This window comes from Gadus chalcogrammus, chromosome 10 (assembly GCF_026213295.1).
Source record: "Gadus chalcogrammus isolate NIFS_2021 chromosome 10, NIFS_Gcha_1.0, whole genome shotgun sequence".
Classification (NCBI taxonomy): domain Eukaryota; kingdom Metazoa; phylum Chordata; class Actinopteri; order Gadiformes; family Gadidae; genus Gadus; species Gadus chalcogrammus.
The window spans coordinates 5,661,280-5,677,330 of record NC_079421.1 but is presented as its reverse complement, the minus strand read 5'-3'; the positions used below and the strand labels follow the sequence as shown (position 1 = coordinate 5,677,330).

At 49.1% G+C, this 16,051-nt stretch overlaps 1 protein-coding gene across 2 annotated transcripts in view; it reads right to left on the bottom strand.

Moving 5' to 3' along the window:
* Positions 1 to 15,263, bottom strand: part of ppp3cb (protein phosphatase 3, catalytic subunit, beta isozyme) — a 31,490-nt gene extending 16,227 nt beyond the window's left edge. For both annotated transcript variants that reach the window (XM_056601079.1, XM_056601080.1), the window contains exons 1-3: positions 15,159 to 15,263; positions 4,010 to 4,210; positions 1,546 to 1,670 (exon numbers count right to left, since the gene is read on the bottom strand). In XM_056601079.1, coding sequence (XP_056457054.1) covers positions 1,546 to 1,670; positions 4,010 to 4,210; positions 15,159 to 15,186 — 354 coding nt within the window. In that variant the 5' untranslated portion in view covers positions 15,187 to 15,263. The remainder of the gene's footprint in view (positions 1 to 1,545; positions 1,671 to 4,009; positions 4,211 to 15,158) is intronic.
* Between the last annotated feature and the right edge of the window lie 788 nt (positions 15,264 to 16,051).

The following is a 16,051-nucleotide window of genomic DNA, read 5'->3' as shown; positions in this document are numbered from 1 at the left end:
AAGGTTGCTAGTTCGATCCGCGGCTCCACCTAGCTGATTGTCGAGGTGTGCCTGAGCGAGACACCTCACCCTGACTGCTGCTGACGAGCTGGTTGTCGCCCTGTGTGGTTGACTCCGCCGTCGATGTGTGAATGTGTGAATATAGTTGTAAGTCGCTTTGGATAAAAGCGTCAGCAAAATCGCTAAATGTAAATGTACATTTCTGATTGGCCTCATCCTATAAATGTCCGCTATGATAGTGCAATGTGTGTCCCACCAAAGGGGTATCTAGCCTTGACTGTGTAATCACTGGTTAACATTACGTAGATCTCTACATCTAGATAGATGTACTGATGACCATGTGAGTATCACATGCATTAAGACCACCAGCACTTTCATAACATGGACTTGAGGATCTCCCACAGGAAGTATATTGAAGCCTTTCGGTTTGCCACCTGCTTTTTTCAAATAATGTGAAAGTTCATGGACATTCCCTGATGCCCACAGAGGCGGACAGTAATCTCACAGATACACGTCAAAGCCTCATGGGTCCTGATTGGTCCTTGTTCATGTATCTTGCTTGAGGCATTAACCTATGTCTTCATTAACCATGCAAGCACTTGCAAATCCTCCACTGAAGTGGAGCCGGGCCTCCGGACTACTGAAGCACACTCTGAGCTGCTCCGGACGTGTTTTGTAGGTTCAAATACTGAACTGCTCTCTTAATAAAGCGCAGACCCAGAGTAGAATGGATTGGTAAAACAGGCCGGAGTCTTGACTTCTTTAGTATAGCAAACAAAGCAGTAAACTCAGAGGTTTTGTCTTGGAGACGGGCCTCAAGGTCAGGTCAGGGCACTGAAGTGGAGCAGACAGAGCAGGCCTACCGGAAGAGTAACACTCAGTACACTATGGCCAGAGCCGGCCTACCGGAGGTGCAACACACAGTACACTACATTACTAAATTCTCATAGTAACGCCGAGGGCAATCCCCTCTCTATTGTAAAATCTCTTGCTCGTGGCTATTATGTAACTCTCTAGAATAAAGTAGATGGTTAAAAAAAAGAAGGGACTATTTTTAGCCTTCTCACTGTGTTCGCAGCCAGCAAGAACAGTATTTTGAGCCACATCAACACATTGACTGAAAGTACCCTCTGTCGCTGCAGAGCGCTTGTCATGCTGCAGAAGCAGTGCATGCTGGGGCATCAGGCGGCAGTGCAGGCTAACCTTGATGCTGAAGTAGCCCCTGTCCACATAGCCATAGAGAGAGAGAGAGAGAGAGAGAGAGAGAGAGAGAGAGAGAGAGAGAGAGAGAGAGAGAGAGAGAGAGGGAGAGAGAGAGAGCGAGAGAGAGAGAGAGAGAGAGAGAGAGAGAGAGGGAGAGAGAGAGAGAGAGATAGGGAGAGGGAGAGAGAGAGGGAGAGGGAGAGAGGGAGAGAGGGAGAGAGAGAGGGAGAGGGAGAGAGAGAGAGGGAGAGGGAGAGGGAGAGGGAGAGAGAGAGAGGGAGAGGGAGAGAGAGAGAGAGAGAGAGAGAGAGAGAGAGAGAGGTAGATGAGGGAGATGCTAACCTCGATGCTGAAGTAGCCCCTGTCCACGTAGTCCCCCAGGAAGAGGTAGCGTGTGTTGGCGGGGGAGCCCCCCACCTCAAACAGCTTCATCAGGTCAAAGAACTGCCCGTGGATGTCCCCGCACACTGAATGGAGAGAGAGAGAGAGAGAGAGAGAAAGAGAGAGAGAGAGAGAGAGAGAGAGAGAGAGAGAGAGAGAGAGAGAGAGAGAGAGAGAGAGAGAGAGAGAGAGAGAGAGATAGCAGGGTTAAAACTGTCTCTCAATGTCCCCGCACACTGAAGAGAGAGAGAGGGAGAGAGAAAGAGCAGGGTTAAAACTACTTCTATAATGTGACCTTTATTCTTTGTGTGTGATCACGTCATCTGAGTCTCGGTCGGCGGGCGTGACACACCATGGAGGATAACATTGGTAAATATCGGTTCGGTTGAATCACACACACACCCTACGCTTTGTCCCATTGGCTTTTGTTAATTAGAAGTTGATTAGACATTATTTTTGTTGATTGAGCAAACTTTCATACGGTTAAATCTTTTTTATGATATTATATTTAGTTTTAGTCAACGTCAGAGCTGAAATGTCAACGCATATCTTCAAACCAGTCCCAACAAAATAATTCTCGATGTATATGAAGTAATAAAAAAATCGCTCTGAAGTTTGTACGTTTTCGTCATTCCTGGCTCAAAACTTTTATAGTGTCACTCTGGTCAAACTCTGTGACATTCTGCCTTGGCCTCTCTGTCCATCTGTCTGTCTGCATCATTGCACTCCATCTGTGTGTGTGTGTGTGTGTCCCTGTCTGTCTGTCTGTCACAGGAGCTCTGTACCTGTGAAAGCCCAGCTATGTTCCCTCACTTCGTGGGAGGTGTGCCCACGCGGAATTATCTCACCCCTAGCATTTGAAAACATGCGAAAACATGCGTATGTGTGCATGCACGTGTGTAACAAAAGCACACAACCCACTTATACACACACACACGTACATACACACACGCACACAAACACATGCAAGAAGCAAGCATCGGGCGTGTGAGTGTGTGTCAGTGTGTGAGTATGTGTGGTGTGTGGTGTGTGTGTTAGTGTGTGTGTGCGTATCAGTGTGTGTGTGTGTGTGTGTGTGTGTGTGTGTGTGTGTGTGCGTCTGTGTGTGTGTGTGTGTGTGTGTGTGTGTGTGGGTGTGTGTGTGTGTTTGTGTAAGTGTGTGTGTGAATAAGAGAGTCTGTCTGCTTCTTGGTCCCCCCCACCGAGCATCTTATTAACTTGTTTTTCCATTGATTCCAATTTCTCTACCTTCCTCCAGTGCTCTCTCCAGCACTGTGCCGTTTCACCAGCAGGGAATTCATGGTTCCGCTTCCACCCGAGTCAGAGACTGCCACTGTGTTGGGAGCTCAAGTGCCAATTGATTCTCCCGTTCAAGTGCCGCCGAACAACAGTTTATACTTACCGGGCTGGCAGAGACATACTGCAGATTAATGACACGGCAAATGGAAGCGGAAGAATCCGTAATTACTCATCTCCCTGCATCTAGCCGCCACTATTCCAGCGGCGGTTTCATCGACTTTCGTTTCTTTTTCTCAACCTGCCGTCTTGCTCCTGTGTCGGTTGTTGTCCTTGTGTTTCACACCTTTGTCACTTTAGGACATTATTATAGTTGTCTTTACCCACATTTCAGCTCTTGTTATCTTGCTCAGGCAGGAATGTACCCAGTACAGCTGATGTAGAACATAACAACATTGGGGCGGCATGTGGCTCAGGAGGTAAAGCGGGTTGACTTTTGACCAGAAGGTAGCGTGAGTGTTGAGGTGTCCCTGAGCAAGATACCTCACCCTAACTGCTCCCGACGAGCTGGCTGTCGCCTGGCGTGGCTGACACCGCTGTCGCTGTCGGTGTGTGACTGTGTGTATGAAGGGGTGATGTTTGAGTGGCCAATGGTTAGAAGAGCGCTGTATAAATGCAAGTTATTTGACATTTAGTATGTATCCGCTTTCTAGTGGTTTAACGGTCCGTTACATTACATTATACCAGACACCAACTAAATTCAAACCCCACAAGTTTGGTTTATATATTTATATTCATACTTCATACAAACACCACCACGTCAAACATACATTCGTTTACTGAGTAAGTCTTCTATACTTCACACAGCCACCATGTGGCTGTGTCTACCCATTACGGCACCCATTGTGCCCCAAACCACCCCTGGAAGGAGAGATATGCATCCGATGGTTAGGGCTTAGGGTGGGAGTGTGATGTTATGTGAACAGTAAAGCCCTTCGAGAGGGCTGTACAAATAAAATAGACTACATACCCACAAACCCACACATTCGCACGCACACACACGCGCGCACGCACGGATGCACGCACACACACGCACACACACACGCACACAGTCACACTCACACACAAACACCCCCACATACACACACAGACACACACACACACACACACAGAGGCGGTGGTTCCGTACCGGTGACGGGCGCCTCGATGTCCAGCATGGTGCGCTCCTGGCGCAGGATGGCGGCCCCCTCGTCGATGACGCGCAGCGCCACCGCCTCCTCCAGCCGGCCCTCCTTGGTGAGGTGGGCCTTCAGCAGGTCCACGCGAGGGCGGCCCTCCGCGTCAAACACCTCCTTCATGGTGAGCCGGTGGGCCAGGGGGAAGGGGACCGCTGCAGGGGCCGGGGACCCAAGGAGGACGGGTGGGGAGAAGGGTGGGGAGGAGGATGTATAGGTGGATGGGTGGGGAGGAGGGTGGGGAGGAGGATGTATAGGTGGATGGGTGGGGAGGAGGATGTATAGGTGGATGGGTGGGGAGGAGGGTGGGGAGGAGGATGTATAGGTGGATGGGTGGGGAGGAGGGTGGGGAGGAGGATGTATAGGTGGATGGGCGGGGAGGAGGGTGGGGAGGAGGATGTATAGGTGGATGGGCGGGGAGGAGGTTGGTAGATGGGTTGGTGGATTTGGAGGATGGAGGTTGGGTGGGTGGGGAGGAGGAGGATGAATGGAATGGATGGATGGGTTGAAATGGACGGATTGGACAAGGGGATAGGCCGGATGGATGGACAGAGGTATGATGGATAGATAAATACATGGAGTTGAGGGGAATATGTAAAATGGTGAAAGAATGAAAGAGACAGGGACAGAGAGAGAAGGGAAAAAATAACCATTATTATTATTATACAGTGGACATGATGGATTGAGATTTCCCTGTTTTTCATCACTTAACAAGACCTCAATCCAACAATTATCCCGATCACGCCTTTGTTCCAGGTTATCGATGTGGTGGGTGTGCAGGCATTCGCTTTGTGTGTGCATTAGCATGTGTGTGCCATTCTGTGTTTGTGTGCGGGAATTCAGTGCCTTACAAATGATGCCCACTCTTTTGCATATCATTATTCATCACACTTAATGATTTCATATCTGCAGGCACAACCAACACAAATAACGGGAATTAAACGTATTTTCGGGGGTGGGGGGGGTTTGGGGGGGGATTATCCTGAATGCATCTCATAAACAAAGTTTTGGGGGGGCTGCCTCTTCATGTGCTGCTGCCTGCGTTCTGCAGCACTGTTCCAGCGTCACATCCTCCTTACATAATGAAGGCCTGAAGGGTTCTACTGGGGAGTGGGCGGGGGGATGGCTGGCGATGGGAGGGACACACTAAGAGGGCACAGCTGCACGTGAGGAGCCTACCACAGACACACACACGCACACACACACTCACACACGCAGGCACGCATACTCGCACACACACGCACGCACGCACAATAAAGGCCTGACAACCGGAGATGCATCAATGTGCACGCACAATCTCTGCGCTGAGGCAGTCAAAAATTCAGTGGCGAAAAGAGAAGTCACGATGGCTCTGGAGCGCAAGGCACGCCACTCGTACGCCACAATGGCATCGACACGCATGATCGCGTGTTGGCGTGCGTGTTGGCGCATACGTACACGTACACGCACACACACACAAACACACCCACACACACACACACACAAATGGTATTGTGTGCAGGACTCAGAGCCCGAGCCCCACCAGGGCTAGCACAGATAATGGCCTAGATCACACTCTGAAAACTAGGCCTTGGACTACTTCTCTCCCACAATCTCGCTCTTGCCCTCTGTTTTCCTCCCTTTCTCTGCCTTGATTTTTCAGTTCCCCTCAATCTGCCATTGGCTTCTCTCTCTCTCTCTCTCTCTCTCTCTCTCTCTCTCTCTCTCTCTCTCTTCACCTTCTTCCTTGCACTGTAGCCCTTTCGTTGATCTCATCACTCGTTCACTTAATAACCTTCATAAGACTTTCCTTTTTTGTGTAATTCTTGATAGATGTAGAATGAAAAGTAGCCTGACGATCAAGGGATGGAAGTGCTTTACTGTCTAATCTGTCGCTCAGGTTAGTCAACTATACAGTTGGCTGTCAAGTATCAACAAAAAGACAGCTTTGAATAATGTCAGGATGTACGTTTGCAGGTCAAATATGTTGTGGGCTTCTGTGGGGTAAATGTGTGTGGGATTTATGTGTGTCGTTTGTGTGCATGTGTGTGTGTGTGTGTGTGTGTTTGTGTGTGTGTGTGTGTTTAAAAGGCTCTGAGTAGCTGTAATGATTGGCTAGAATAGACTAATGACTAATGAGGTTAATGTGGGCTACCGCATTTGTGTGCGGAGCGGGGGCATTTAATGGAGTTTGTGGTGTTATCGTGGTTTCAGTTGTGCGTCCGTCATGTATAAAACCACTACTATTACCATCGCTACAAGAAACCCATTAAAACTCTCTCTGGCCATGTGTGGGTATTTTGTTCCATTGATCATCCATTTGTTTTACACCCTGGATTAGATGCTGCTTATCCTAAACCAGTCCTTCTATACATAGCTCTCCAAAACATTTAGTCCTTCGAGCCGGATGGCGGCATTTTATCCCTGACACAATGGAATATTCGGAGGACAATTGAAAAAAATGAGCCAGCCCATAGCGGACAGTGTACACCGTAAAAAGAGACAGCTCCCCTACAAGAGCCGGATAACGCTGCTGACTCACACCTAGCTCCACCAGTAGGACTGACTGAACGCACCCTACTACATCCCCTTTGGTACACTTAGGATAATCCCACAGCTGCCTGCACGAAATACAGCTTCCTCCACGTCAGTCAGTCACAACCCAGCACCAGTGAGGTCCCACGCTCCAAGCTACCCTGCAGTCGACAGACCGCAGGGGGGACCAGCGCAGTATGAACTGGCCTACCCAGTGAGTTCACCATGCTTAAAATCACATTGGAAAACCTGGTACCACGGGATTGTACTGAGCTTTTCGAATACCAGATCCTAGTGGGCCTTTCCGATTTCCAAGATGCCAAGTAGATTGCTGATTCTTACCTGAACTCACTAACTCCTTTGCTCCTGAGCTGAGGTGCGGTTCACATGTCGCCCCCCCTACCACCATAGCAACGTTCAGACTTCCGTCGCAATCATCGACAACTGATCAAAGGGGACAATGATTCTTCCAACAGCTGCAAAGAAACTTGGTTTGCGGGGGTACCCTTCAGTCCTTCCCCTGTGAACCTCAGACCAGCCACCTCATCCAGGGGGACTTTACTGTGGACCACATTGAGCTGGCAGCCATTCATACCTGATGGAGAACCTCCAGAGAGAACATAAGTACCTGCGTAGCCTGCCAATAAACCCTTCAAGAACGCCCCAACCCTCGCACTTATTGGGGCCATCCAGCCCCATCTCCCCTCCACAAGTGACCCCGTCAGGCTGGGTTCTCCAGGTGGATCTGAAGCCAGCCACACAAGACTGGGGTGGACACTCCTAGGCCCGGCAAAATTGACAAAACAACCCCTCTGTCCGCAGCAGCCTTTGTTGACAACAACACCTACAAGCTTTGGAGCTCTTCCAACATGTTGAGAGGCTGTGAGTGGTTGACACCTTATCCTAAAGGTGTGGGGAGGAAGTTACTTGTTCAAAGCAGCTCAAGGACAAGTCTGGTCGCATGGAGGCTGAAGGAGTGCTATGCTATGCCAACTCCCTGCTCCGCAAAGGGAATATGTCCTCCTTTCAAGCCCCTTATGGCAAGTCTGCAAAGCACAGAGAGACGTCTTGTCAACTCCCAGAACCTCCAATAACTACGCCCGATGTGTTCACCGAAGGCGAATCACAGCACATCCCCTACCAGAGAGTGTGCCATTATGGAACGTACAGTATTGTATTCAACAGCTCCTTCCAGTTTCATGGCCCTAGCTGGAACCAGTCCCTACTGCCTGGCCCTACCTTGGGTGCATCGCTGCTGGGAGTGCTGCTGCGGTCCCAAGAGCGGGCTGTAGCTATAAGTGGAAACATCAAGGGGTTGTTTCATCAGGTTCGGATGCTCCCTGAACATCGCCCTCTCCTGGGGGGTCTGTGGCGTGACCTGAATTTGAACGAACCGCCAGCTGTGTTCCAGTGGCAGGTGCTACCCTTTAGCTCCACCTGTAGCCCGTGCGTTGAGACGTACGCCCTGCAATGACATGTCACTGACCACAGCTGTCCAGGCGATGACATAAGGATCTCAGCGGAGCTGTCGACAATTGCCTGCACAGCCCAGAAGAGGCCAGGCAGCATGTCAGCCACCTTAGAGAGCTCCTGGCTGGTGGGTTCGAACTATGCCATCGGGTTAGCAATGTACAGACTTTTGTCAGTCACCTACCCAAGGAGGCTTGGTCAAGCCGCCTGGAACTGGCTTGCACCGGACAAGTTTGACCCTGTTCAGTTGACCCTTGGGCTCAGCTTGCATTGTCAGACATACACTCTGGGGTTCAAACACCACCCTGTCTCCTTATGATGTTCCAACTATGCAGTTTATCTATAAGGTGCTAGCAAGCCAATACAACCCAGTTGGATTCCTGCTGCCCTACGCCACCAAGCTACAGCTAAGATGCTGGTTAGACAACTTTGGAACAAGCAACATGTCCGGGATGACCCACATCTTCCCCAGCCGAACCAGAGAGGTCCACATTATTTGTGATGCCTCGAAGCAAGCCTATGGCTAAGTGGCATACTTGTCCATTAGTTGATGGACAAGATCAGGTCTGTCTGTCCTTTCCCCTGGCCAGGTCTAGAGTCGCTCCTAAATGGCTACCCTCCATGCCAAGACAAAACAATGCTCTGGACAGATTATACCACAGTGCTCACCTGGCTGCAGTCAGAGTCTTGCAGCTTCAAGATCTGCACCACAGTTGCAGAAATCCAAGAGCTAACCAATTGCTGCGATTGGCGCTACATTGATTCAGCAAATAATCCTACCAATGGCATCCCCAGAGGTAAGACTATGAGAACCCTTGTTGGGCCTCATAGGTGGGGTCTGTTAGGTGGGGTTAGCTGGTAATCTCAAGGTTGCTAGTTCGATCCTCGGCTCCTCTTAGCTGAGCGTCGAGGAGTCCCTGAGAAAGACACCTCACCCTAACTGCTCCTGATGAGCTGGCTGTCGCCTTGCATGGCTGACCCCACCGTCACTGTGCGAATGTGTGTATGAATGGGTGAATGTTAGGCAAAATTGTGAAGCGTTTTGGGTGGCCGCCCATACAGTGCGCCGTACCTTCTGGATCTAAAGGAGCTGGAGGCTATCGGCTGTGAGGATCGTCGTTGGAAAGCTAGACCAGTGGTTCAAAAAATGGCTGAACGAGGGACTCAATGGCTTATGCTAAACCAGCCCTAATATACATAGCTCTCAACAACAGTGTGTGTGTGTGTGTGTGTGTGTGTGTTTGTAGGTTGAGCAGTACTAAAGTAGGACAGGTGTGAGATTGCAGTGAGGAGCAGGAGGAGGGAGAGTGTGTGAGAAAGAGAGAGAGGGAGAGAGAGAGAGAGGGTCTTGCGACAAGGAAAAACTAACCTTGGTATTTAGAAGCAGAGAGCAAGCCCTCACTGTGTGCCTGACATCAGACCAATTGAAAAATTCACCTTCCTCAGGGATCTTTTTTTGCATCTGATAAAGGAGTGGAGGCTAAGATTGAAACCTTACTTGACACACACAAAGACGCTTAGCATAATAATAATAGTTGATGATGTACGTTGAGTCCGACTCAGGGCTCACTCACACTGCTGCAATGCTAAAGTCGCGTGTTCAATAAGACTCTACTCTCCGTGGGTGTCTTTTCGTCTGATTGCCGGCTTACATGATTGGCCGAAGCAGCGTGTCGCCGGTTGCGTTTCTCAAAAGTAAATTTGTTTCAACTTTCTGCTACGGACCGGCTGGGTCCTGCGTCTGCCCCCCCACGCAGCTCTAATGCTACTACCCCCACGCAGCTCTAACGCTACTACCCCCACGCAGCTCTAACGCTACTACCCCCACGCATCTCTAACGCTACTACCCCCACGCAGCTCTAACGCTACTACCCCCACGCAGCTCTAACGCTACTACCCCCACGCAGCTCTAACGCTACTACCCCCACGCAGCTCTAACGCTACTACCCCCACCCAGCGTTTTGGCTGCAATGCCTGATCCGGTGTGAATGAGGACCCTCCTTGGCCTCGGTCGTCGTGTGGCCTCAGCCCTTCCTTAAGGAGAGACAGGGAGGGGCCCCCAGACCCTCTCTGGGAGGGACCCTCTTTGACGGAACGGCCCCACCCAACGCGTGGCCTCGAGTGCGGCCCTCGCCTCCCGTTCACTCTGTATTGGAGTGTGTGTTGGACGCGTGCTCGCATGGGGCAAGGGATTGTGGGAATGCTTGCGTGCGGGCGGGGGATCGTGGCGCATTGACAGGGGAAGGACACACGTTGAACTTCAGTTCACTTAATGCAAACTAGCCCAATGTTTAATAATTAAGTCAGATCTAAATTAAAATAAGCACATTTGATGGTTATTATAAACATCCGGCACTACAGCTTTGACTGACGATGAAACATAAGTTATTCCTCTTTGCTTTTCAGGAAGTTCCACTTAATATAGTTCCTTAGACATTGGTGTCTTTAAATGACACATCACAGATATTTCCCTTTGTATAAAACAAAGCTTTTCATGCCTTTTAACGTAATCTTTCAACATGCCCCTGCATTGGTTTTAATGTTCAACGTAATCCTGAGTTTTAGCACATTTCTCACCAATCCTTAATGGCATGACGTCTGACTGACCGGAACAGCCCTTTATTTTTCCTCAAACATTTTGCCAGTCCAATTGGCCGAGAGCTAAAGTTAGTGTTTAACAACCGTTCAGGCAGGACCTCTGTGACAAAGCTTTTAAGCAAATCTCCTTAATTTGTTTGGGCTGGCCCAATGGCTTAACTGGGACAGAGTCTGATCAAAATTGTATTTTGTTGTGGAGGCCGTCCCTGTGGTGTTAATTATAGGACTATTTCATCAGTTTTAATAACAAGGTTGGGGACACCCTCCTCTCTCAAGTGGGACGTAAGCTGGGATCAGCGAGCCATCTCATGGCCGTCTGCAGGACCGTGTGGAGGTCACCTCCTGCTCTCCCTCAGGCTTTTCTGCACCACCGCGAATTCCAAATATTCCTTGGCCCAGATTGATGGATTTCATGAAATAAACACACAACCATGTGTCATACATGGACACTTAGTGTTGTGATACATCAACACTAACTGTTGGCACGCATCAACACTTACTTGTGTCGCCATGGCAACTGGTGCCTGGGTCATTCACCAAAGGGAATTTGACGAGAGAGGCGGCCAAACATGACTAAGAATTATTTTACTACGGTCCCGATTCAATATGTAACCAAATGTTGTGATTTTTACCCTTATCAGCTGAGGAATATGTTTCTTGGACCATTAAGAATAAAAATAGGTCAAAACATGCTCTCATTCATCTTCTAAACAAAGAAACGGTTTCAGCGTTACGCCCTATCCTATCGGACTGCACAAGGAGTTAGCCTTATAGTCGTGTTTTACAATTTTTTTAAAACACCCAAAAAAATGTTCCCAAAAAAATTTGAGAATTGCGATTCTCCAGAGTGAGGATGTATTGGTTCTAGGCATGATTCCACGGGCCGTTCAGCATTAAGCAAAACTTGATGATGATACCTCGACGTCGGGCTCAGCTCTTCGTACAGCTGTAACCATTATCCGTCTACTGGCTATGATCAACAGGCATGTGTGAGGGAATGTCCTCTTGTGAGTGTGTGTGTGTGTGTGTGTGTGTGTGTGTGTGTGTGTGTGTGTGTGTGTGTGTGTGTGTGTGTGTGTGTGTGTGTGTGTGTGTGTGTGCATGTATGAGCATGTGTGCGTGTGAGTGTTTGTATGTGTGTGTGGGTGGGGGGGATGTCGGCCAAGGTGGAATGGGGGCTAAAGATTAGTTTGAAGGCTTGTAATTAATGCACACCTCACACATGACGAGCCATTTGTGTGAACGCACACGTCCACACACCCACACCCACACATACACAACACACTCTTCCTCTCTCTCTCTCTTTCATTCCATCTCACTCACAGAAGAGAGAAACAACAACCCATCCCCTTGCAGCTTGTCCTCATTAGAATATCCCTTGCTCTTGCTCTCTCTCTCTCTCTCTCTCTCTCTCTCTCTCTCTCTCTCTCTCTCTCTCTCTCTCTCTCTCTCTCTCTCTCTCTCTCTCCCTCCCTCCCTCCCTCTCTCTCTCTCTTTCTCTCTCTCTCTCTCTCTCTATCTCTCTATCTCTCTCTCTCTCTCTCTCTCATTCTCGCCCTCAGTCTCGCCATCGCTCTCTCGCTCGGTCGCTCTCTCTAAGTTCTAGGAGACCCCTGTCAAGGTGGAACCCTAAACACACACCAACAAACAAACACACACACACACACACACACACACACACACACACACACACACACACACACACACACACACACACACACACACACACACACACACGTGCACAATAGCACGCATGTACACATTCAGGGAAGCATGGGGGACTTGGACAGCATGATGCACTCAAATGACATACGTCTTAAAAGCCCTAAGCGAGAGAATAACTAACATACTAATACTTTTGTCATACAGCTTTTCATATCAATTTTGTCTAATTTCAAATTATACCACAGCTTATTCCTGTGAACCATCTTTAAGCAATAGTCACGTGCCAAAGTGTGCGTATTTCTGTCTGCCTAGTGTTCACAGCCACATTGAAAGCAATCACAGTAGAGTAGAGTATTTTGTTCAGAGGATGCTATCACCACAGGCTTCCAGAAAAACAGTAAATGTGCATTCTGTTTTATTGGGTTCCGGTCATCTGTTCTAGTATTGTCCAATATTCTGTATACTGTAGGGTAGTCAAGTGTCTGACCATCTGAACAAATCTATGCACCATTTACTTTATTAAACATTGCCTGCTTAAGCTCTAATCTGAAACAAAGGACTGTGTTAACAGTTTAGCTACAGTGAAGGAATCTGAGATATTCAAAGTCCAAGAAAGTGTTGAAATCGATGTTGAAGGGTCAGCCTCTGCTATTTTTTAACAGAATGTGTTGCATACGCTTGTGGTCTGCAGCTTCAACTCCGTTTCTGCTGAAGAGTTGGACCGTTGAAGTCCTTGCAGGCCGTGATTATCTTAGAACACGCATATGAAGCATTTGAAAATAGCTGATGGTTATTGTTCCTCTCCCCCCCTTTCCCACCACACACACACACCCACACAAATTGTCACTGCTGTTCTAAATGTGTACCCCCCTTCATGACTATACATATATAGTGTGTGTGTGTGTGTTTATATTTATATGTTCCTATGCCTCCTTTGTATTCCCCTCCCGTCTCCCTCTTTGCGATACATGAAGATCAAATATTCAACAGAGAGAAAGTCACGGCACTGATCTACTTTACTAACTGCTAGTTATTTCTCTCTCCCTCTCTCCCTTTCTCTCTCTCACTCGTCTCTCTCTCTCTCTCTCTCTCTCTCTCTCTCTCTCTCTCTCTCTCTTTCCTGTCTTTTCCCTCTCTCGCTCGTCTCTCGGCTCTTCCTCTCTCGCTCGGCTCATTCTCTCTCTCTCTCTCTCTCTCTCTCTCTCTCTCTCTCTCTCTCTCTCTCTCTCTCTCTTTCTCTCTCTCTCTACCTTGCTTACCCTTTTCCTGAATCATTTTCACGTGAGAAAAGCCAGGGGATAAACTGCTGTTTTCTACTTGATCATGCATCATAGCATATAGTGTGTGTGTGTGTGTGTGTGTGTGTGTGTGTGTGTGTGTGTGTGTGTGTGTGTGTGTGTGTGTGTGAGTGTGATTGAGTGAGTGAGTGAGTTAGTGTGCGTGCGTGGGTGGGTGTATTTGTGTGTGTGTGTGTGTGTGTGTGTGTGTGTGTGTGTGTGAGATGAATTATATCTGTACAGGATGCATAGTTGGTTTCCCTTCTGATGCAGCTGAGCTCTCAGGACCCAGCTGCGTTACATCACACACACACACACACACACACACACACACACACACACACACACACACACACACACACACACACACACACACACACACACAGTATAATACATACAATAATACCCTAAAGACACAACGATAAAATTGTAGGAAAAAATTGAATGTATGTGTGAAAAACGCGCACGTGCACGCACGGAATACCCGGGTATGCCCGGGCATCGCGGCGGCCAACTGTCAGGAGGAGCGCAGCTTCTTCCGGCAGAGAGACCTTGTGAGTGATGAAGAAGACCCAGCCAGACGGCCCGGCTACCACGCATGTGACAGCCGTGCGTGCTCGCACCGTGCACCACCGCGTAGTTGTGACACGAAACGCACGAAAACAATCTGTGCACCTTCACAGAGAGCGAGCCCGACGGAACCCCTCGACGTCACCTCCCCGTACGAGTGCCCACGCGTCGCCCTCACAAACACATTACATATTCCATAATGCAATGATGCAACAACACCATTAGGATATTACGCACACGCACCTTGCGTCCTCCTTGCCAAGCATACTCTATCATACGCAGCTGAGCAGAGCATTTCCCAACTCCATTTTGTCTCTCAATCTACAGTGAGTGAAACAAGAGGGGGATACTGGGGGGGAATGTGAGACCTGCGCTGCACGAAAGGAAATCCTTTGACATTTAAGCTGGAGCAACTGAGAGGGGGGGGGGGGGGGGTGGAGGAATGATTAAACGAAGACATTCCCGTCCTTAGCTTTCCCTTCTGTTTACCTTCCAGTCACCTTTCAGATGAGTACACTACAGCTGGCTGTGGTGTCTGGGCGGATGCGTTGCGCACTGTCTAAAAAAGCTCCGTAAACTACACGTGTGTGCACGGTTACACAAGTTGTCCCTTGCTTCCGCCATTCAAACACACCGATCACCTGACATCGCATTCTGTGTACTACAACAACACATGAAGGAATACAGACAATGTAGGCCATGTCACGAAAGTCGAACACACAGTTGACAGCATGATGGAAAGCAAAATATACACCTTAAGATAGTTAAGATAAGACAATATGACACGAAACCCAAGCAGAAAGCACCTAAAGAAAACCCGCTTCGAGTTCGGCAACCACAGCATCGTCCGCCTCCTCCCGCTCTCTTTGCAGCGCTGCTCACAGCGGATTCATGCAACATCATCCCGTGACACATTGCACATCAACATCCACATCGCCAGGCAGCCTTCTGCAGCCACAAACACACCACGACGCAGAGGATTAGGAGCGTTTTGGATGCAAATCATTACCTTTGAGTCTGCCTTTCGCTGTCATCATCAAACTGCTTGATGTTTCATTGGAACAAGATGCTAATCTGTCTCTCCCTCTCCCGTCTCTCTCTCCCTCTCGCTCCCTCTCTCTCTCTCTCTCTCTCGCGCTCCCTCTCTATCTCTCTCGCTCTCTCTTGCTCCCTTTCGCTCTCTCTCTCTTTCCCTCTCGCTCCCTCTCTCTTCCATACACACACACACACACACGCACGAACGCGCACACACACGCACGCACGCACACACACACACACACACACACACACACACACACACACACACACACACACACACACACACACACACACACACACACACACACACACACACACACACACACACACACACACACACACACACACACAAAGCCTTTCTGGTTGTTGTAAGATTTCTGTGACAGTACACACACAGACCACTAGGAGCTTGGCGCGTAAACGAAGCTCTTGCAGCATAAGGTGTCGCACAGGGTCGGACTGGGAACGATTTTCGGCCCTGGCATTTTTCCATCTACACCGGCCCCTTATGGACCGACCGACCGACCGACCCCCCCCCCCCTTTAGCGCAAATGAGCCGAACCAACTTCAGCGAACCTACTTAAGAAAGACCTGTGAGCCGAAGTCAACATGTCGCGGTGGGCACAATTAAAAACCAAACGGCCTACCTTGACGCTGTCTTGATCGCGGGGCTTCTTGCAAGTTGCAATTATTCCACATTAATCCACACGGTTTAACATAGGCCTACCCGGACAGTCCTGCTAGCAAGCAATGGATTATGTTTGCGTTAAGGAAGTAAAGTGGAAACGGGTCTATCAAAAACTTGTCTATAGGAAGTCGAGACCATTCACGCACTTCATTACCACTAGTGGTCAGTCGATGGCG